The sequence below is a fragment of the Aedes aegypti genome, chromosome 2 (assembly GCF_002204515.2).
Source record: "Aedes aegypti strain LVP_AGWG chromosome 2, AaegL5.0 Primary Assembly, whole genome shotgun sequence".
NCBI classification, from domain to species: Eukaryota; Metazoa; Arthropoda; class Insecta; order Diptera; family Culicidae; genus Aedes; species Aedes aegypti.
Genome location: NC_035108.1, coordinates 150,085,074 through 150,109,240, shown reverse-complemented (window position 1 = coordinate 150,109,240; position 24,167 = coordinate 150,085,074). Strand labels below are relative to the sequence as shown.

Below are 24,167 nucleotides of genomic sequence, written 5' to 3'. Positions count from 1 at the left end.
GTTTTAGGATTTTTCATGATAACCGCTTCACATTATATTCTTTAAAAGTAACACAAAGATGTGTAGAAATATTGAATCAAATTTTTAAGGAGTTCAAAAATTACAGAGCGTTAGACTTTAAATCCATTTTCCTCAAAATATGAAAAATGTCACTTAGGCCACTCTGACTTAACGCCGACCATATGCAATTCAAGTGATGCAATTAACTTTAACAAGCACTAGAACAATAACCAACTAGAGTCTTACATTCAAATTATGTTCAATATAACTGTCAGAATTTGAATGTAAGACTCTAGTTGATTATTGTTCTACTGCTTGTTAAAATTAATTCAATGTTGGCATATATGATTTTAATTTTATATGATTTGTCAAGAATGAAGCTTCACTTTTTATATTATTGCATGAAATTTTAATTAATTTTAAAAATGGTTTTGTTCTAAATCCTCTTGTTCAAAACAAAGTCACGAGATTTTTTGGAGAAACGTAAATAAATAACTTAGAAAAACAGAGTAATTGTATATTTTTTACACTTTTTTCAGTAATGAGTGCATGTTGAAGAGCCCGGGCAAGCATGAGTTTTTTTCTTTGCGTCGCCGGCTTTAGTTCTTTTTTTCGGTTTTCACGTTTGCCGGGCAGTGCAAGTTGAAGAGCCCGAGCAAACAAGTTTTTTTTATTGTGTTGTCGGATTGTTACATTACATGAAGCTAAAAGTGGATTGTGGCTGCTCAGCCAAGGATGAAGTATCAATTGGTGAGCTCGTTTCATGCTTTAATTTCAAATCTGTAAAATTTGTATGACCACATTTAATCGTTCGTGATTTTTCAACAAACTATGAATGATTCGTCGCTATGAGTGTAGGCATGTTTTACATTTTATTTTTCAAAAAAACCCTTTCCTTTTACCTTTGTTTTTGTAATTGAAGAAATACTTTGGATGATTCGACACTATGAGGGTAGATTTGCAAAAATTTCACACTATTCAACAAACTTTGAATGGTTAGCCACTGCAAGTGTCGGCATTAAAGTATTCTGTGATGGTTCAGCCAATCGAGTTGTTTTTTTACTTTTCATATGAGTAAAATATGATAACACATGCTTTCGTCCTTACCGCTGTAGGAATGATGCGTTTAGATATTTATTCAACAAACTTTGACTGGTTCGTCTCTTTGAGTGTCGACATTATTTTTTTCTACTTGGAAATTGTTCATATCAATTGAAAATATTACATTCAAAGGCATGTTTATATCTCACAAATAATTGTTTATCATGGTCTAATCGTATATCAAAGTGAATCCTGTGACCCAACGATCGTCCGAATAAACAAACATCTTTTCCAGTAACCTTTGTGGAGATGCAAAGGCAAACACGGTCTCCAAATAGCAAAGGTTACGCACTAACATTCCTTCCCCCAATCCCACCTTTTGCAAACTGAATAAGTTTATGGACAATCCCAGCCGAACTTCTAGTTGATTCTTTGTGCATCATCACTGACCTCGATCAATCACAGAATAGCAACCATTGCACAGTGCTTCCGAGGGTCTAAAATTGGTTTTAGAGGAATGGTGTCTTCAGAAAAGTTGTTCGGGATGTTGAAGCCCTTTTTAAGAAAGTATTATTTTTGTGACGAATCCACCTAGCAGTGAGATAGATTTTCATTTTTATGCATTTAATTTTAAGAGATATAGATCATTTTTGTGAATGACCCCTGAACATTATATCTTTTTCTGGGTATATTTGAGTTTTTTCTTATGCTCTACAAAGTTGTATGAATCAATAAAATACGCATTTCTTCGGAAGAAATAAAAACTGTATCTCTTATATTTTCGGAGTTTTATTATATTTTATGTTGAAAAATTGACTATTTCGGCTTCCTCTAACATTTACAGGGGCACATTGAAGCAACATTTTTAGCTTGCATATAAAAGAGTAACTCAACAGCTATCAAATCCATGGTAACTAACACGTGGCACTGCTTTCCTTGACTACAAAATATATTCTGTAAAATGTTTAAAAATTAAAATTATGCAGCTTTTAATACAGTGTATTTTTAAATACGCTATTTTTTAGGGCTGAGTGACAATTGTCAGGTCTTCTAGACAATGATCTATTTGGTTTGGCTGATGCTGATATTGCCTAAGATAGGATATCTTGATATCAAGCGTCATACTTCTCATTTACAGTGAAAACTAGCACATTGAATAATGTTGGTAATATATTTGACTAAAAAGGAAGTCATCCTATTTAAACTTAAAATAATAATAATTATAATAATAAAGGAAGGAATGTTTTCTTTAGTTTTGGTATTTTGCTTTTTTAGATTTACAAGAGAACATAATCTTTTTAAATCTATCCATCTTTCTATATAAATAAAACTAAAGTGGTGTGTCTATGTCACGAAATTGAATTTCAAACGGACTATTATCTGTTACCATGAACAATCTATATATTTCGCTGATGTGTGTATTTTTAAGATTTAAGATACTACTTTTTGTGAATGTGAAGAAGAAAATTTTAAATTAGACCCTTTTTACATATTTCTGTGCGACTATCCACATCTCAATATTTTTGCCTATGTAGATTATTTCTTTGGTCTACTTTCTCTACTATTTCTTGCTTCATAAAAAGACTATCTTTTTCATTATTATTATTATTATTATTATTACACAAGTGTTCATATGATGGTATGTACTCTTAGGCGAATTGATTACTTACATTATCCACTGTGCTCAAAGTAAAACATATCGGAATCTAGAGGTGGTCGTCTCAATGGCCGACTTATGTCATGTCACTGTCCGCATTCTAAAAGCACTTAACTGAACAAATATTGAATTAACAAGCTTAATATTGTTGGTTTATGCTTTCTACTAGTCCACAAAGCTAAAATAAAAATCACTGTTCGATGCATCCTTCGCCAGATTTGTGTCTTCAAAGTTTTAGTGCAATATTTTCTTTTGATTTCAAGCTATTTCACATTAACAATATCCAAAAATATTTAGTAAGTATTTAATAGATCACGTTTTTACAGTCATAACCGAATATATCATTTCCTAGAAGACCTGAAAATTTTCCATTCAGCCATGAAAAATGGGAGCGATTCATTTGGCGTAAAGCCATTTGGCATAACGCTGTGCATTGATATGTGTAGTCAGTCTAAGCTAAGCTAAGCTTTCTTACACTTTTTTCAGTAAATTACGGGTGTAAAATACATAAATACCGTAATCCGGGGTAACATTGATCATTTTTTTTTAAATATTTCTTAAATACTTCGTTTAGAAATACAAATGTTTCAAATTTTATATTTTTATAACAAGTACTGCCACCTATGGCTCGAGACTATATACTTCATTTTGTTTTTTTTTTTTTTTTTTTGAACGATTTAAGAATGTTTAAAAAATGTGTTAGGCAATTTTTTGATTTAGCTGGTATGGGGTAACATTGATCACTTATGTAAACAATGTTCGGTAATATTGAAAATGTCGCTACTTACTTAAATCATGGCCCCTGAAGCCAAATATGAAGGCCAAACGCTTACAAGTCATTTACTTTTTGAGTTATTCTAAAATTAAAAACACCTCGAACCACGGAATACGCCTAAAGGTAGGCAATTTCCTAAGCGAAATTTACATTCTTAGCAGTAATTCGGTAATGTTGCCTAATTGAACATAATTATGAAAGTTTTGACAACGGAAACGTTTTAGGCGATGCCGTTTTAAATAAGAAACACATTTTTCTTGCTCATATCGTTTACAGAACTTATGTGAGACATGAATGTTTGGTAGTGTCATCCTTAACCATTAAAATAATTCTTTCGAAAAGTTGCTAAATTTAAGTATATGGTAAACGAAATTTTCGCAAAAATCTTCACTTTTATTAGCTTATGAATATAAGAAAGGGAAGCACCATTCATGGTTTGGAAATGCTCCATCAATAAATGATAATGCGAACTTTTTACGAGATGAGTCATTCCGATCAATGTTTCCCCGCTGATCAATGATACCCCGGATTACGGTACTTAAAATACGGAAATTAAAAAAAAAATGCATCAAATTTGCTTTATTTTCACGTTTTTCTAGATTTCCCAGGATCCCAGGAATTACCAGGAAAATGAAAATTTGATTTCCTGAATCCCTGGAAAATTTTCCCTGGAGATTTCCCGGGAAATGATTTTCTAATTACTGGGATTCCCGTATTTCCCGGGATTTCCATGTTTTCAGTGTTCTGTTAGAATAAAGAATTTACTATCTATTTTCAAACAATTTACTTTTCATATATTTCTAACCAATGACCTCACTACATCACTGGTTATATTTCGGTGCTGATGTTTTTGTTTTACGTAATGAAATAGTTGTTGATAAAATGGATATCGTTTTTGACGAAAGAATATATGCTATTTTAAATAAATAATTTTTCGAGGGATCTTTCCTATGAATTGTGCAGGCTTATAAAGGTTTTGTGGTAACAGTCACAATTTTAAATTTAAGAGTCTAGTTAGATTTTATTCTAAACTTCATATGATTCATCAAGAATAAACTCCACCTGGACTTTTGCTTAATGCTATAAACTAGGGGTCACCATCTAATATAGTAAATCAAAACTGTATTTTTACAAAACTTTTATATTGTTCCTTAAAGTGTGGATCAAAAGCTTTCGATTAATGTGAGAAAGTTCTTAACTCATTAATTATTTTGTTGCATGAAAAATAGTTTCTCTTAGTAGCGGTACTATAGGAACAATATGTTTGCTACGCATACAAGGAAGTTTAAATTTTTAAGCAAAACTATTAATTTTGAACAGTTCTTTTTTTACAATATCGAGTTGTGTATCAATGGTACTTAGATAAATAGTTCCTGACCTTCATTACGAAACACATTTTGCAATAAATCGTTGCAACCATTTTTTTTTTTTTTTTTTTTTTTTTTTTTTTTTTTTTTTTTTTTTTTTTTTTTTTTTTTTTTTTTTTTTTAGTATTATTCCAAACATTACATTCATTTCTTATATCTAGGTGCTCTGTGTTATTTGACAACACTATCATCCTAATTTGGTAAAACAAATTTAAGATTTAATTAACATTTTGTTAACAACATATTACATTTCATTTGCCGTAGCAGTTCAGTTTTTTTACAGGTGAGTTGATTTCACCTGCTTATAAGAGAAAAAAAAAACGTTTTTAATATACTTAACCTAACTTAACCTAAACATATAACGCATTAATCGTGGCAATAGAAGATTGTAACGATTTTTGCCTGAAATTATTAATGATTGTATTTGACATTTGTTCCAATGTTTCAACATTGGATATTCTATGTAACTCATTGGTACTATACCAAGGAGGAAGCCTCAGAATCATTTTCAAAATTTTATTTTGAATTCTCTGCAGAGCTTTCTTCCTGGTATTACAACAGCTAGTCCATATTGGTACAGCATACAACATGGCTGGCCTGAAAATTTGTTTGAATATCAACAGCTTGTTCTTAAGACAAAGTTTTGATTTTCTATTAATAAGGGGATAGAGACATTTTACATATTTATTACATTTGGCTTGAATGCCCTCAATGTGATTTTTGAAAGTTAAATTCTTATCTAGCATGAGCCCTAGATACTTAACTTCATCTGACCAATTTATTGGAACCCCTCTCATCGTGACAACATGTCTACTTGAAGGTTTCAAATAAAGAGCTTTTGGTTTATGTGGGAATATTATTAGTTGAGTTTTGGAAGCATTAGGAGAAATCTTCCATTTTTGTAAGTATGAAGAAAAAATATCCAAACTTTTTTGCAATCGACTACAGATGACACGCAGGCTTCGTCCTTTGGCGGAGAGGCCTGTGTCATCCGCAAATAAAGATTGTTGACATCCCTGAGGTAACTCAGGTAAGTCAGATGTGAAAATATTGTATAATATTGGTCCCAAAATGCTACCTTGAGGAACACCAGCTCTTACAGGAAGTCTTTCAGATCTGGAGTTCTGATAATTAACCTGAAGTGTACGATTTGACAGATAACTTTGAATTATTCTAACAATGTATGTTGGAAAATTAAAGTTTTTTAATTTTACAATCAAACCTTCATGCCAAACACTGTCGAATGCTTTTTCTATGTCTAGAAGAGCAAGACCAGTAGAATAGCCTTCAGATTTGTTGGAACGGATCAAATTTGTTACACGTAAAAGTTGATGAGTGGTCGAATGTCCATGGCGGAATCCGAACTGTTCATTGGCAAAAATTGAATTTTCGTTGATGTGGGCCATCATTCTGTTCAAAATAACCTTTTCAAAAAGTTTACTGATGGAGGAAAGCAAACTGATTGGACGATAGCTAGAAGCTTCTGCAGGATTTTTGTCTGGTTTTAAAATTGGAACAACCTTAGCATTTTTCCATTTGTCAGGAAAATATGCTAATTGAAAACATTTGTTAAATATATCAACTAAAAATGATAAGCTACTTTCTGGAAGTTTCTTGATGAGGATGTAGAAAATTCCATCATCGCCAGGAGCTTTCATGTTTTTGAATTTTTTAATAATAGTTCTCACTTCTTCCAAATCAGTCTCCCAGGCATTTTCGAAAACGTTCTCTTGATTGAGAATATTTTCGAACTCCTGAGTAACTTCATTTTCAATTGGACTAGTAAGTCCGAAATTAAAATTGTGCGCACTTTCAAACTGCATAGCAAGTTTTTGAGCTTTTTCGCAATTAGTTAGTAATAATTTGTTTTCCTCTTTCAATGCCGGTATTGGCTTCTGAGGTTTTTTCAAGATTTTCGATAATTTCCAAAAGGGCTTAGAGCCAGGGTCCAATTGAGAAATTTTATTTTCAAAATTTTTGTTTCTTAATTGAGCAAAACGTTTCTTGATTTCTTTCTGCAAATCCTGCCATATAATTTTCATAACAGGATCGCGAGTGCGTTGAAATTGCCTTCTCCTCACGTTTTTAAGACGGATCAAGAGTTTAAGATCATCGTCTATAATCACGGATTCAAATTTTACTTCACATTTTGGAATTGCAATGCTCCGGGCTTCAACAATGGAATTTGTTAAAGTTTCAAGAGCATTGTCAATATCAAGTTTAGTTTCTAAAGAAATGTTAACATCAAGATTGGAGTCAACATACGTTTTATATATATTCCAGTCGGCTCGTAAATAATTGAAAGTGGAGCTGATAGGATTGAGAATCGCTTCTTGGGATATTTGAAATGTAACAGGGACATGATCAGAATCAAAATCAGCATGAGTAATCAGTTGGCTACAAAGATGACTAGAGTCGGTTAAGACCAAATCAATCGTAGATGGATTTCTAGAAGAGGAAAAACATGTGGGGCTATCAGGGTATTGAATTGAGAAATATCCTGAAGAGCACTCATCAAATAAAATTCTGCCGTTGGAATTACTTTGAGAATTATTCCATGACCGATGTTTTGCATTAAAGTCACCAATGACAAAAAATTTTGACTTATTGCGAGTCAATTTACGCAAGTCAGTTTGGAGCAAATTAACTTGCTGCCCAGAGCATTGAAAAGGCAAATAGGCAGCTATGAAAGTATATTTACCAAACTGTGTTTCAACAGAAACACCTAAAGTTTCAAAAACTTTAGTTTCAAATGATGAAAACAGTTGATGTTTTATACGCCTATGAATGATGATTGCAACTCCCCCACATGCCCCATCAAGTCGATCATTACGATAAACAAAAAAGTTAGGATCTCTTTTGAGTTTAGATCCAGGTTTTAAATACGTTTCGGTAATAACTGCTATATGCACGTTATTAACCGTAAGAAAATTAAACAACTCGTCCTCTTTACCATTCAGAGAACGAGCATTCCAATTTAAAATATTTAAATTATTATTTGGATCCATTAGAAAAACGTAATCCAATAACAATTTGATTTGTAAATTTTACACCTACTTGGACTGCTTCAGTCATAGTGGTGGCTTTGAACATTGCATCAATCATTAGATTCAATTGTTCAGTTAGAAAATTAAAATCAGAGGCAGACATGTCATGTGATTTCCCATTGGAATTTCCGGTAGACGAAGAAGCGGAGTTACCTGTGGCGGTAGGGTTTTTCCATTTGATTTGAAACAAGTAGAATGGGTACCAATGGATCGAACAGGGGAGGAGTTCGAATTTCCTGCTACGATATCGGCAAAGGATTTACCGTGGGTAGATACATTCGAAATAGAAAGATTCGAACGGCTACCCGACGGAATAAAATTAGTTTGTGAATGAGCATGATTATGATCTTCCTGATGGGTATGATTCATGATCAAGCGATCGTTAACTGAAAAATGAGCATTGTTCGATACTCTACCAGGCAAATTCCGGAAACGACCGTTATCGTAACGGATATTATCTTTCATCTGCCTGGCACGAGCCTCAATGACCTTTTTGCGTGAAGGACAATTCCAAAAATTGGACTTATGGTTAGCCCCGCAATTACAACATATGAATTTGGTGGTATCTTCCTTCACTGGACAGACGTCTTTGGCGTGAGAAGAACCTCCGCAAATCATGCATTTAGCATCCATGCGACAATTTTTTGTACCATGACCCCACTTTTGGCACCGACGGCACTGAGTGGGGTTCTGGTAATTTCCTCCAGGTTTCTGGAAATGTTCCCATGTCACACGGACATCAATCAAAAGTTTCGCTTTTTCTAAAGCTTTAATATTATTTAGTTCTTTTTTGTTAAAGTGAACTAAATAAAATTCTTGAGAAAGCCCTTTCCGAACAATGCCAGATTGGGTTCTCTTTTTCATAATGATTACTTGGACTGGGGAAAATCCAAGTAAATCATTTATTCCATTTTTGATCTCTTCAGGTGATTTATAGTCACTTGAGAGACCTTTCAAGACAACTTTGAACAAACGTTCAGTTTTGTCGTCATAAGTAAAAAATTTGTGCTTCTTCTCTTCAAGATGTTTGAGAAGAAGCTCACGATCTTTAAGAGTTTCCGGCAAAACGCGACAGTCTCCTTTCTTTGCGATTTGGAAGGAAACCTTGATTCCCCTAATGGAGTTCAAGATCTCCTGCCTAAATCCCGCAAATTCGGAACAACTGACCACGATAGGCGGCACTCTTTGCTTCCTCACTTGAATCAAAGAGCCTGGGCTAGAGGCTGCTTCGATTTGGTGTTCGGAAAATTTGTCTAGAGCATCGAACTGATTGCTCATTTCGATACAATTATTCATTTCACCCTTGGAAGAAAGTTCGCATTCCGGGGAAACGTCCTTTCTTCCATTCTTGCCACGTGTAGTGACAGTTTTAAAACCCACTTTTTTGGAAGGAAGTAGTGAATTCAGAGATTCACCCTTCCTTTTGTTGTTGTTGATACCATGTTTAATTAATAAACGAAAGAAGACGTGACCTTCGAAAGGTTTTTTCCCAAGACGGTGTCCAAGAAGGATTACCACCGCTAGCTTTCGCCAACGGGTCCAACGAAAAATCGAAGGCACGGGTCCAAACAAGGATCGTAAAGGGATCAATAGTAGAAAAAATAATACTGAAAAGTACTGTTTTAGTAGCACTGAAAAGTACCGTTTTTAATTTTAGCACTGAAAAGTACTGTTTTTGTAGCACTGAAAAGTACTGTTTTATTGCTTTAGGTAGTTTTTAAGAAAACTTCCAAGAGCAGAGAGAATTCGTGTACGCACAGCACGAAGGTACGATGCGCACTGTTGCAACGATTTATTGCAAAATGGCTGTAAAAGGCCACAAGTGTGACTATAGGGGACTGTCTACTAAGGGAACACCGACTCTACACAAAATACAAATATTTTGAAAAATTAAATTCCACAAAATTTGCTTTCTTTGAGTTTTTGAGAGAATTTCCCGGGATTTCCAGGGAAATGATAATTTCGTTTCCCGTTTCCCGGAAAATAAAATCCCGGGAAATTTGTAAACTCTAACTAAAACCCTGAGGGGCCCAGATAGCCGTAGCGGTAAACGCGCAGCTATTCAGCAAGACCAAGCTGAGGGTCGTGGGTTCGAATCCCACCAGTCGAGGATCTTTTCGGGTTGGAAATTTTCTCGACTTCCCAGTAGAGTATCTTCGTACCTGCCACACGATATACGCATGCGAAAATGGTCATTGGCATAGTAAGCTCTCAGTTAATAACTGTGGAAGTGCTCATAAGAACACTAAGCTGAGAAGCAGGCTCTGTTCCAGTGGGGACGTAATGCCAGAAAGAAGAAAAGAACTAAAACCCTACGATTTAAGTTACACCTGAGCATGATGGAATGGCTGGAGTAATAAAAAATGGCAAGGTGTCAATAGCAATAGAGTGAATGTTAATAATGATGACAAGAACATTTATTTGCATGATATTCAAAGCCTTGCATTTCATCTTGCCCCGGTGTGTCTTAGTCAATTTTCAACCATTTTCAATCATCTGACCAAAAAGTTGTTCACGGTGTGAGTGAAACCGTTATTAACGGAAGAATACACCATCAACTCTGCACTTTTTACTTTCCATACATGGTTGAAACATTCTCCGTGAAATTCCGTCAATATTTCATTGGAGAAAATTCAAATAATAGCGATTAATATTTTGAGCTCTTTCAAGGGATATTTCTATGTTTGAAAAATATCCTGCACAGCGCATAATTTGCCATTCATGAACAAATTGAACTTCCATCAAGTTCACATTCACCACTCGATAATGTATTTCGATGAGGAAATCACAAGCTATAGTGGTATGGGTACGTAACATGATTTCGAGGCTCATTTATACGTACATGCTAAATCTAAGGATTCTATCAACCATTGGCGTAAACAAGGGAGGGCCAGGGGGTCTGTCCCCCAGACTGGGGATTTGCTCTCTTCGAAAATCTTGAAAATTATTGGCTGATTGTCAGGTCAACCATACATTCCCGTGCAAAACTTAGGGGTCACCATCTAATATAGTGTAATGAAAAATTTTGGGATTACCTGCGACGCATGCAAACCATTTCTGTTAATAGTTCTACCATTTTTGGACCGATTTCAATTATAAATCCTCGAGCGGTTAAGTGAAATATCTGTAGATAAATGAAAATTGAATTTAGTACAACAGCACTGAATTCCATCTAGTATTTGTATCCTTTGACAAAAACCGTTCTGGTTCAAATTTCAGACAGCTTCAAATTCCACTTTACTTTGTATGGGAAAAGTTTCACTTGACATGTTTCAAAATCAGCCGTTCAAAAGTTCCCAACTTGCAGGCACGTTTTAATAAGAATTTTACATAGCAATCCATGAAAATTTAGAATTCGCAACTAGTTTGAAGTTGCTGTTACGGATGGGGAAGATTAATTTATATTTGAACTATTTTAATTTTGCTTTTTGTGAGCTGTCCGGAATTCAAAACAAAGTGTCCGTAATATAGTAGAGAAGTGAGGTTACGTCCGGAATAATAATCATGGAAAGATTTTTTTTTTTTTATTTTAGGTTATTCAAGCTTTGGAAACCGAATCTTCACCCACGATTCGGAAGTTATATAGTGTATATAAAGCTTAATATTGTACTTCAACTTCAACTGTAAGACCTGTAGGCACGACGAGTTGAATGTAGTACACGACACTGAAGAGTTGTTGAGGTCGAATTACCGTGCACCGCCGCTAATTATTACGATAATCAACGATAACCATCGTCATTCCTATCCACCTCGAACAAATGTGCGAAAAACATGATCTAGTGATCCTGAAGGTATATGGTACGACAGGCGTGACGTCACATGTTTACAATGAAACTTGATATTTACATCAGTAAAGATCCTGCCTTGTTAATTTTTATGCCGTGATGCAAAACATTGGGATTCATTTTAAGTTTAAGCTTCTGGCTCCAAAGTCAATAGTTACGGTCATCAGGGAAGGGAAGGAATGTTAGTGTGACATCCATTGTTACTAAAGACCGAATGTATCTCTGCATCTTCATGGTTGTCACGGGAAAAAGTTTTTGTTAGTAGGAAATATTCAAAAATTACACTATCTGTTGTGTTGTGTCTAACTATGTTTTACGTTCGTTGTGCAAAGGAAGAAATGTTTGTGATATTCACTATTTAAAACCGAGTATACCTCTGCATCTTCATGATTACCACAGGAAAAGCTTTTGTAAGTAAAGAGAGTTCATATAGATAGCACTATATCAGATTCAGACGAAAACGTCGACAGTTCTAGTGTCGAACCAGTCAGTTTGTTTTTGTAATTACAAAAACCAGAGTTGAGGTATTTTTTGTCAATATGTGTTGTGTATATAGGAATTCAAATATGCCGACACTTGTGGTGACGAACCAATCAATGTTTTTGAAGAAATCCATTAACGTAACATTAATAATGATATCATAAAAAAGATGTGTGTTAACATATTTGACTTATTTGAAATAAAAGCATGAAACGAGCTCACCAATTGAAAGTCCATCGTCGTCAGAGAAGTTACTAATCACCTTCCGCCAAAACTTCTAATACACACGGACTAAAATCCTCAGACCTTCACATAGCATTGACGAATTGCTAGCAGGATTTGAAACATTCCCATGTAGAGGACGTATCTTATTCTTGACACTTTTGATTCACTTTGGCAGTATTTTTTAAGCTACTGAGCAAATATGAGCCACAATATACATAGTTTTGAAGTGTTTCTTACTGTACTTTTTTCTGAAAACTCAGTTGAGAATATACTATAGTGATAAATACTACTTGCTGTGCATGATTATTGTCAAGATCGTTTATGTAATGTTTATGTAATTTCCTTGTCGTTTTCTTCTAACCTTTCAAGAATACGACAAGAAACTTCCATAAATAACAAATAGAATCCTGGCTTAATCTTTAGTGGATTTCTATAAATAATCGTAGCAGAATTATCGAATTGACGTGTAAGAATTAGGATATGTGGTGGATCACGATCGTGATTTGTATGTGTGCCTGCCCAGTACAATGTTTTACACTTCAGTAGTCGCGCTGTTATATATTGTACAACATAGGGGCGAAATCTGTCGAGGCCTCGCTTTTCATACACAGCAACAACGTGTTTGAGCCTTCTGGTCATCACGCGGTTGACCACCGCCAACCTTCCAAATAATTCCGAGCGATTCGATAAGTTTTCATAAACATATAATTCAAGAACATCCAGCTTTAGGGTCCTCGAGACGATGGTAAAGCTTTAAAAGGGGTCATGGCTCCAGAAAGGTTGGAAACCACTGTTCTAATGATTCCAAACTTGTCTTGCAAAAGTTGAATCATTCTGAGGGGTGACCCCAAACTTTTGCACGATATTATAATTACTGTTTTACTTGTTTAAATCGTTCTTAGACTTTCCCATCAAAATTCTATATGTGTACAGTCGAATTTCGTTCGTTGCACTATGTTTAATTGCACTTCGTTTTAATTGGGCTCCCGTTAGGTGGGCTATAGCCCATCCAAAACGAAGACAAGTGTCACTTTCTGACATTAAACGAATTTTATCAATGTTGGTACCTCTGATTTTCTTTTGTTCTAGATAAATTGACAGCTCAAAACTCAGCCCGATTAGTGAAAGTCTTTCACTAGGTGGGCTACAGCTTTAGTGCAACAAGTGAAAGTTGACTGTACTTAAAAAATGAGACTACGGTTCTATTGCCGTATTGATTTAAAATGTTAGTCGACCCAATGCTGAGAAAGTTGTCGTGTTTTTTCTGTGTACACGCTCAAAAAAGCGTCCTGGAAAATGTGAACTGTCAAAAATACACCGTGAACTACCATGAACGTTCTCGTATACATGATCTAGTTCACGGTGTATTTTTGCTTGTTGACGAGTTCACGCCTGCTGTACACGGATACGAGAACGGATTTTTTTCTGTGTAATATTTGAAAACATGTCGCAGCCTGCAGTATAAATTCAGTAAACAAAACTTTTTTGATTACATTACCTACAAAGTAAGATTTTTTCATTGCCTTTCGAATGAATCATAGAAAATTTCAATAAGACGGGTAATCACAGAAATATTAACAAAAATCTATTACATGTTTTTTTTTCTTGGGGGCAGCCCCAAGCTTCTGGACAGGAGTGTATATTGAATCCTCATTCCCAAGTAATGTTATAATTTTTGAATCGGGTTGTACTACTTTATGAAAATAGTATTTTGAAGATTTGCAGGTAATTGTTCATATCCACCAATCGTTCAATTTTGAAAAAGATAATTTGAACAGAATGATAATTCACAGCAATGAAAACTCAATTTTTGAACAGCTCGAATTCCGACATGGACATTTGACCACTCACCAACTTTCACGTGTAACAAAATTTGATTCGTTCCAACAATGGCTGTCCAGCAGGTTTAGATCTTTTTGACATAGTAAAAGCAAATGACAGTGACGATGTCTCCGATAGTCATTCATTAGTAATAAGGGTGTGTAGTCAATTTTTCTTTATGCTCAACTGTGTTAGTAATACATATATCATTCATTTTACTTGGAAAGAAGTCATTATGTTATATTAATCATTGTCCTCATGCGAATTTAACAATACCATTGTGTCAGCAAGTCATGATGACCAAGCATCTCTTAGGCACAGACGTATGAGCGCATATTTCACCCAAAAAAATCTCCCTATATGTATATATGATATATATCCCTGGCGTCGGACAGAATAAATGTCATACAATATTATTCATCGTTAGATATTTGGCTGAGCATGTTGACTTTTTTCCATATATATTATCCATCATCCTCCCATTTCAGGCCATAAATCACACGAAATTGTACTCACCATATTTTCTAACTGTGGTGTCTGGAAAGGAAAAATACAGAGTATTCCATTAGCACCATTGGCCTGAAACCATAACCCAATAATCAATGCTCACTTCTCATCAGTACGTTCCTGTATTCATCGTCCGTCCGCTGGAATGATGCGTTGCCGCCAACTGTTGCAATACTGATGGTGCTAATTCCACCACCGGCTTCCGCAGGTCCCGTCTGTCTGTTCCTGCCGGTGCCTCCACCTGCTCCCCCGCCACCATTTATTATCGGTGGCCCCATTGGGTCCAAAGGTACCATCATGTACCCACTTTCCCTAGTCTGTAAAACGCGATAGTACAAAGAGAAAATCAAACGTTTATCAATACAGAGAGCTATATAATTAGATGTAAGGTTAACAATTTCCCTCCCAGGGCGAAACTCTAAATCTTTGCTACTTGTTACCTACTTTCCCCACTAAGGAAAGTGAAGCTTTTTCCACTCAACTCATTCTCCGTGGGATTCGTAGCACCTGCGCTTCCTTCATCGATTTCACCCTAAACCGACTTAAATTGCCGTAGCTCCATAGGAGTCATAAATATTACATTGATTTGGAAACTTTGTCCCCTGAATCACATCGAGTCGTATTGCCAATATACATAAATTTGCGTTTGCTATATTTCTTAGGAGACAACGTTTTGCAACGAACACCTTTCTCGTCCTGTATCAGGAACACGATTTTATACTGATACAATTGTGCAGATTAATGCTTGCAATGAATCTAGAGCTGCCAGTGAACGGTGACATAGGAAACGAGCTTCAGAAGAGGAAGAATACTCTTCAATTCAAAAGTACCGTAATCCGGGGTATCATTGATCAGCGGGGTAACATTGATCGGCAAGACTCATCTCATCAAAAAAACGTATTATCATTTATTGATGAAACATTTCCAAATTATGAATGGTGCTTCTCTTTCTTATATTCTTGAGCTAATGAAAGTTAATGTTTTTGAGAAAATTGAGTTCACCTTATACGTAAATTTATCAACTTTTTGAAATAATGATTTTAATTGTTAAGGATGACACTTCCGAAGATTCATGTCTCACACAAGTTCTGCAAAAGATATAAGCAAGGAAAATGTGATTCTTATTAAAAATGACATCGCCGAAAACGATTCCGTTGTCAAAACTTTTATAAGTATGCTCAATTAGGCAACATTACCGAATTACTGTTAAGAATGTAGAATTCCCTTAGGAAATTGCCTACCTTTAGGCGTATTCCGTGGTTCGAGGTGTTTTTAATTTTAAAATAACTCAAAAAGTAAATGACTTGTAAGCGTTTGGCCTTCATATTCGGCTTCAGGGGCCATGGTTTAAGTAAGTAACGACATTTTCAGTATTACCGAACTTTGTTTAAATATGTGATCAATATTACCCCATATCAGATAATTCAAAAAATCGCCTAAAACATTTTTTTAACATACTTAAATCTTTCAATTAACAAAATACAGTATATTGTCTCGAGCTATGGGTGGCAGTACTTGTTTTAAAAATATAAAATTTGCAACATTTGCATTTTCAAACGAAATATTAAAGAAACATTCAGAAAAATGATCAATGTTACCCCGGATTACGGTACGGTTTTTTCCACCACATTACAAAGTAAGGGGCGGTCCATTAATTACGTAAGACAATTTCCGGGATTTTTCAACCCCCCCTCCCCCCAATGTAAGATTTTTTGTATGAAAATTAAAAATAAATTGTATGGCGCGTAAGAAATTTCAAACCCCCCCTCCCCCCATAACCCCTTACGTAATTAATGGACGGCCCCTAAGCACATTCTTTGCTTCGTGCAATTATTTCCAAAGTGTCCTAAGACCATCAAATTCTCACCTTTCTTTTCTCTACCAGTAGCCGAATCGTCCCTGACTGTGTGTCGTTGAACGACTTGGAAAGTCAGATTGTGATGACCACATCTCCAAGCTTGCACTGTTTCTGCAACTCATGTTGCAGATCATCGTCGAATGTGATCTCGTCCAAATATCTACACTCACAGGGTTGAACCTTCTACGCTTGCTGCTTGACTGCTACGTTCACCAACAATTCAGACATTTTGCACATTTGTTACATTTGGCTTGAATGCCCTCAATGTGATTTTTGAAAGCTAAATTTTTATCTAGCATGAGCCCTAGATACTTTTCATCTGACCAATTTATTGGGACCCTCTCATTGTGGCAACATGGAGGTTTCAAATAAAGAGGATTATTTAGGAATATTAAAAGTTGGGTTTTAGAAACATTAGGAGAAATCTTCCATTTTTGAAAGTATGTAGAAAAATATCCAAACTTTTTTGCAATCTACTACAGATGACACGCAGGCTCCGTCCTTTGGCGGAGAGGCCTGAGTCATCAACAAACAAGGATTTTTGACATTCCTGAAGTAACTCAGGTAAGTCAGATGTGAAAATATTGTATAATATTGACCCAAAAATGCTGCCTTGAGGAACACCAGCTCTTACAGGAAGTCTTCAGACTAGGAGTTCTGATAATTAACCTGAAGTGTGCGATTTGATAGATAACTTTGGATTATTCTAACAATGTATGTTGGCAAATTATTTTTTTTAATTCTACAATCTAGCCTTCATGCCAAACACAGTCGAATGCTCTTTCTATGTCTATTCTACCAGTAGAATAGCCTTCAAATTTGTAGGAACGAATCAAATTTTTTACACTTAAAAGTTGATGAGTGGTCGAATGTCCATGCGAACTGTTCATTGAATTTTCGTTGAAGTGGATCATCATTCTGTTCAGAATTACCTATTAAAAAAGTTTACTGATGGAGGAAGCCAAACTGATTAGACGATAGCTGGAAGCTTCTACAGGATTTTCGTCCGGTTCTAAAATTGGTACACCTTGGCATTCCCATTGTGTCTGGAACATATGCCAACTGAAAACATTTGTCAAATATTTCAACCAAGAATGATAAGCTACTTTCTGGAAATTTCCTAATGACAATGTAAAAATTCTATCATCGCCAGGGGCTTTCATATTTTTCAATTTTTTAAATAATATTTCTCACTTCTTCCAAATCAGTCTCCCAGGAAATTTCAAAAACGTTCTCTTGATTGAAAATGCTTTCGAAATCCTAAGCAGCTGGATTTTGAATTGAACTAGTGAGCCCTGAATTGAAATTGTGCGCGCTTTCAAATTGCATAGCAAGTTTTTGAGATTTTTCGCAAATAGTTAGTAATAATTTGTTTCTCTCTTTCAAGGCCAAAGTTTGCTTTTTAGGTTTTTTTTTCAAAATTTCAGATAATTTCTTAAAGGGTTTAAGGCAAAGGTTCAATTGAGAACTTTTATATTCAAAGTTTTTGTTTCTCAATTGAGAAAACCGTTTTTTATTTTCTTTTTGCAGATCCTGCCATATAATTTTCATGGAAGGATCGCGAGTGCGTTGAAATTGCCTTCTCCTCATGTTTTTAAGACGGATCAAGACTTGAGATCATCGTCTATATTCACGGATTCGAATTTTGCTTCACATTTTGGTATTGCTTTAACAATGGAATTAGAAAAAGTTTTGAGAGCATTGTCAATACCAAGTTTTGTATACAAAGAAATGTTGACATCAAGATTACTATTACTATGTATTTCGCATATATTCCAGGATCGAATGAAGAGCCTATCAACTTTATGGGATATTTGAAATGTAACAGGTATTTGATCAGAATAAAAATCAGCATGAGTAACCAGTTGGCTACAAAGGTGGCTAGAGTCAGTTAAAACTAAATCAATCGTAGAAGGATTTCTAGAAGAGGAAAGACATGTAAGGCTATCAGGGTATTGAACTGAGAAATATCCTGAAGAGCACTCATCAAATAAAATTCTGTCGTTGGAATTACTTTGCGAATTATTCCATGAGCGATGTTTGGCATTAAAGTCACCAATGACAAAAACTTTGATTTATTTTGAGTCAATTTTTGCAAATCAGTTTGGAGCAAATTAACTTGCTGCCAGAGCATTGAAAAGGCAAATAAGCAGTTATGAAAGTATATTTACCAAGCTGTGCTTCAACCGAACACCTAAAGTTTCAAATGACGAAAAAAATGATGTTTTATACGCCTATGAATGATGATTGCAACTCCCCCACAGACCATCAATCATTACGATAACCAAAAAAAGTTAGGATCTCTTTTGAGTTTGGTTCCAGGTTTCAAATAAATTTCAGTAATAACTGCTATATGTATGTTAGAAAATTTAACAACTCGACCTCTTCACCATTCAAAGAACGAGCATTCCAATTCAAAATATTTACGTAGACGAAGAGGAGGAATAGAAGTTTCCAGTGGCAGCAGGGTTCATTTTAGTTTGATTTGAATCATTCAGAACCGTTACTCGTAGTATGAAAAGGGGAGAAGTTTAAATTATCTGCTACGATATCGGCATAGGATTTTTCTTGGAAGATCCATTCGAAATTGAAAGATTCGAACGGCTATCCGATGGAATAACGTTAGTTTTTGAATGAGTATGATTATAATCTTTATGATGGGTATGATTCATGATCAAGCGATCTTTAACTGAAAAATGAGCATTGTTCGTTACTCTACCAGGGGAATTCTGGAAACTAAAAACATGACCGTTCATCTGCCTGGCACGAGCCTCGACGACTCGCCTACGCGAAGGGCAATCCCAAAAGTTTGACTTATGATGGCTCCCGCAATTCGCACTTACAAACTTTGTGGCATCATCTTTCACAGGACAGGACGTCTTAGTGTGAGAAGAACTTCCGCAAATCATGCATTTAGCATCCCTGCGACAATGTTTTGTACCATGACCCCACTTTTGGCACCAATGGCACTGAGTGGGGTTATGGAAATTTCCTCCAGGTTTCTGGAAATGTTCCCGTGTCACACGGGCATCGAACATAAGTCTAGCTTTTTCTAAAGCTTTAATATTATTTAGTTCTTTTTTGTTAAAGTGAACTAAATAATATTCTTGAAAAAGCCCTTTCCGAACAATGCCAGATTGGGTTCTCTTTTTCATACTTGGGCTGGGGGAAATCCAAGTAAATCATTTATTCCATTTTTGATCTCTTCAGGTGACTTATAGTCACTCGAGAGACCTTTCAAAACGACTTTGAACAAACGTTCAGTTTTGTCGTCATAAGTAAACAATTTGTGCTTCTTCTCTTCAAGATGTTTGAGAAAAAGTTCGCGATCTTTAAGAGTTTCCGGCAAAACGCGACAGTCTCCTTTCTTTGCGATTTGGAAGGATACCTTGATTCCCCTAATGGAGTTCAAGATCTCCTGCCTAAATCCCCCAAATTCGGAATAACTGACCACGTTAGGCGGCACTCTTTGCTTCCTCACTTGAATCAAAGAGCCCAGGCTAGAGACTGCTTCGATTTGGTATTCGGAAAATTTGTCTAGAGCATCGAACTGATTGCTCATTTCGATGCAATTATCAACATTATATATTTCACCCTTGGAAGAAAGTTCGCATTCTGGAAAAACGTCCTTTCTTCTATTCTTGCCATGTTTAGTGACAGTTTTAAATCCCACTTTTTTGGAAGGGAGTTGTGAATTCAGAGATTCACCCTTCCTTTTATTTGTAGTTGTAACCATGTTTAGTGAAAAAAACAACGAAAGAAGACGTGACCTCCTAAGAGGTTTTTTCCCAAGACGGTGTCCAAGAAGGATTACCACCGCTAGCTTTCGCCAACGGGTTCAACGAAAATTCGAAGGCACGGGTCCAAACAAGGATCGTAAAGGGATCAATAGTAGAAAAAATAGTTCTGAAAAGTACTGTTTTAGTAGCACTGAAAAGTACTGTTTTTATTGCTTTAGGTAGTTTTTAAAAATCTTCCAAGAGCAGAGAGAATTCGTGTACGCACAGCACGAAGGTACGATGCGCACGAACAAAGTACATGCTGATAGGCGGAACCGAGTGCGACAGAGTCCGCATAGAAAGCAGTGTTACGATAGACGGGGATATTTTCGAAGTGATTGATGAGTTCGTCTTCCTCGGATCTTTGTTAACGGCTGCTAACAAAGTCAGTCGAGAAATATGGAGATGTATCATCAGTGACAGTCGCGCCTACTATGGGCTCCAGAAGAAGCTGTGATCAAGAAAGATGTACCATGTAAAAAAACTCAAATGATTGGTGGTCCTCTATGGATATGAAGAACGGATCATGCTGGAAGAGGACCTGCAAGCACTTGGAGTGCTCGAACGACGGATGCTTCGAAACATCTTTGGCGGTGCGCAGGAGAATGGTGTGTGACGGCGGATAATGAACCACAAGCTCGCTAGGCTCTACGGCGAACCCTGTATGCAGAAGGTGGCGAAAGTCGGTAGGGTGCGTTGGGCAGTGCATTCTGCAAGACTACCGAACAACAACCCTGCAAATATGGTATATCAATATTTAGTAGCCAAACTCTAAAGTTTTTTTTTTTTATCAGTTTCACGAAAAAATCCGAAACTTTATTAATCCACCAAGAGCGTTTTCATAATTATGCTGTTGCTATAAACGCAACAGTGTATACTACACTTTTCTTACAAATTGAACAAACTATGCTCAAAACACCGAGCTCTTCCTTAGCCGAGTGGTTAGAATCCGCGGCTATAAAGCAAAGCCATGCTGAAGGTTGGACGGGTTGGATTCCCGGTCGATCAGATACTTTTCGTAATGGAAATTTCCTTGACTTCTCTGGGCATAGAGTATCATCGTACCTGCCACTCGATATACGAATGCGAAAATGGCAACTTTAGCAAAAAAAATCTCTCAGTTAAAAACTGTGGAAGTGTTCATAAGAACACTAAGCTGAGAAGCAGACTCTGTCCCAGTGAGAACTTAATGCCAAGAAGAAGAAGAAGTCCAAAACAATTCAAATCCTACAATAACAAAATAAATTATCGGGTTTAATCTCTCAATGTAATTTCGATAATTGGCATTGGAATTTGAATTTCTGCGCTACCATTGACGAGAGCTCCTGATAGATGAACTACACTGCAGAACATATTCTTGTCTCAAGCATTGAAATACCGCTATTTATTTAATTAAGGGTTGCTAAATCTATTGTCGTTTCCAAAAATATCATAGCACGTAACTGCCGAAGTGCTCTTAAGAACACTAAGCTGAGAAACAGGCTCTGTTTGTCAATGCCAAGAAGAAGAGCGTCTAGTTTTTGAATTTGCAAATTTGACTATTTCAGCCAACTTGCCAATTTTGCTTGCCGCAACATATTATTTCTAAGATTTGGTCCGCGGTTTGAAAAGGTTGGACAGGACTGATCTAGAACCTTCGATGAAATTATTTGCAATACTGCTTATCAGTGCCTCTTGTAGACATGAGCTGTACATTAACGCAATTAAAAAACATTGAAGTTAAGTGTACCTAGTTCGTAGAAACAAGTGGATTTTGTATGAAATTTATACAAAAGGCGTCCTTAAACATAAAAGTTTTAAAGAAGTTTGATACAAATAGCCACATTACCAGTAGCCTTGAAAAGTCCGTCGAAGATTTGAAAACATCAATCCGCTGACTGGTGAAACTTCTTTCGACGATATTCTGCCACGTCAGTGCTGAGCTCAGCAATTAAGGTCGCATCAGTATTAAGACTTTACATTCCAGCGTTAATAATTCATTGGCCCATGGATCAATAGCGCCATGTCGTATTCATAACACTTTCTATCTACGTCATGTTTGCAAAGTCACCTGCAAATGCTGATTGCTTTTAGATTCACATAGGGCAATTTGGGTTTAGTCTTTTTTGTATTCTTCTTTATTTATTTGGCCGAAATCTGTCGGAAGATGTCTTATCAAACAAACTCATCAATATAAACAACTTCAAGAGTGCTAATTTGGAAAATTAATTTGGCTTTTTAATATCTCCGAGCAATTATACTTTTTATTGTTCCATTAACCCCAATATCTCCAGTTTCGCACTTCGTCCTGTAGAAGTTTCGCAATCAACAAGTCGTCAAATTGGACACCTAAGCACACTGTTGCTGTCTCGCCCGAAAACCTGAACTGCCGTTTATCACGAACACGTGTTTGCTTTCAATGGGCCACGTTTATAATCACTTTGCACGAACGAAAGCAACAGACCAAAGCGCATTGCTACCGGGAGGGAATACATAAGTTCCACCATCCATCCATGACGAAAAAAGGATACACGAAATCCTGCTTACCTCCGGCACTCAGCTTGACGCAAGTTCTGAAAGCCCTTTCGCTTTCAACTCGACGGCAGCAAATCCGGTTCTAATGGGAAATCCAGTGGAGCAAAACCGGGCAGTAAACGGTCACTAGGGGGCACCGACTATGCTTAGGCCAGTTAGTAAAAGAGTGCCTTTCAGCTTTCGCGAAAACGAGTATTCACTTGCGGCTACGACCGAGGCTCCAAAAATGCAAAATACCCGAACGGATTATCGAAATGCCCACAGCCATCCAGATCTATGCGAACGGAAGCAGCCCGAATTCGCTACTGAAAATACTTTTCAATTTTCCAGAGTGCCGCTCTTGGTGCCGTTGCAGTCAATCGAAAAGTGTATCCACAGAAGGTGCAACCGCTACCGCAGACTTTCCGTAACAGTCAACCCGAGCAGAAGAAAATAACTACTGAATACCAAATTGAGGTATTCCATACCAGATAATTTCCAATACTACATACCTGAATGAGGTATGAATTAGCCCTGCATAAGAGGTAAAATACCTCAAATAATATCTCAAGCATATTCTACGAACACCAAACTGATAACTAGATCAGGTATTGTAATACCTCAATAATACTTGATGGATTTTCATATAAAAATGAAATTTTTCAATTGTAGTTCAATACCTCCAGCAGACCTCAATAGCTGTTTAATACCTCAATGAAGTATTTTTAATTGTTTTAAAGATTTTTTTCAATACCATTATAATACCAAATTGAGGTATTGACAACTGAACAATACCTAATTTTGGTATGATACCAAAAAATGGTATGCATAAGTTATTGGGGAGTTATTTGTTCCTCCTCGGGTAGTATGATAACATCTAAGTCAAATGTAAAATAAACACTTTTGTTTTCAATGATATCTTTGGACTCAGTGTGTTTTTATTCCATAGAATCATATCTTTTTAGGTGGCCTAATAATAGGCTGGTCTTACAAAAACAGAGTCTTGAATTTTAATACAGTTAACTCTCCCTTACTCGATATTCCGTATCTCGATATCGAGTTAGAGAACCATATTAAAAGTTGGTATTCATGGCTACCTTGATGGTCCCTAAAACGGTCAATTTTTGAGCTAGGAAAAAACTTTTTTTGTCAAATCAGCTTAAAATTTTCCGATCTTCAACTTTGTAGAACAAACTATTTCAATATTCCTTAAAATAAAAAAGTTTTGATGGTTATCTTTTTTCACAAAGGGCCACCCTGATTTTCGTTCCGACCAAAAAAATTGTTTTTATAATAGAAACAACTTTGTAGAAGATCATTTTTACGTAAAAT

The 24,167-nt window shown here is 36.0% G+C and overlaps 1 protein-coding gene across 1 annotated transcript in view; it reads right to left on the bottom strand.

The window, feature by feature from the left end:
* LOC5569019 (band 7 protein AAEL010189) overlaps nucleotides 1–23,267 on the bottom strand; it is a 427,266-nt gene extending 403,999 nt beyond the window's left edge. The window contains exons 1-3 of the mRNA XM_021842719.1: nucleotides 22,869–23,267; nucleotides 14,809–15,022; nucleotides 14,715–14,735 (exon numbers count right to left, since the gene is read on the bottom strand). Coding sequence (XP_021698411.1) covers nucleotides 14,715–14,735; nucleotides 14,809–15,004 — 217 coding nt within the window. The 5' untranslated portion in view covers nucleotides 15,005–15,022; nucleotides 22,869–23,267. The remainder of the gene's footprint in view (nucleotides 1–14,714; nucleotides 14,736–14,808; nucleotides 15,023–22,868) is intronic.
* Between the last annotated feature and the right edge of the window lie 900 nt (nucleotides 23,268–24,167).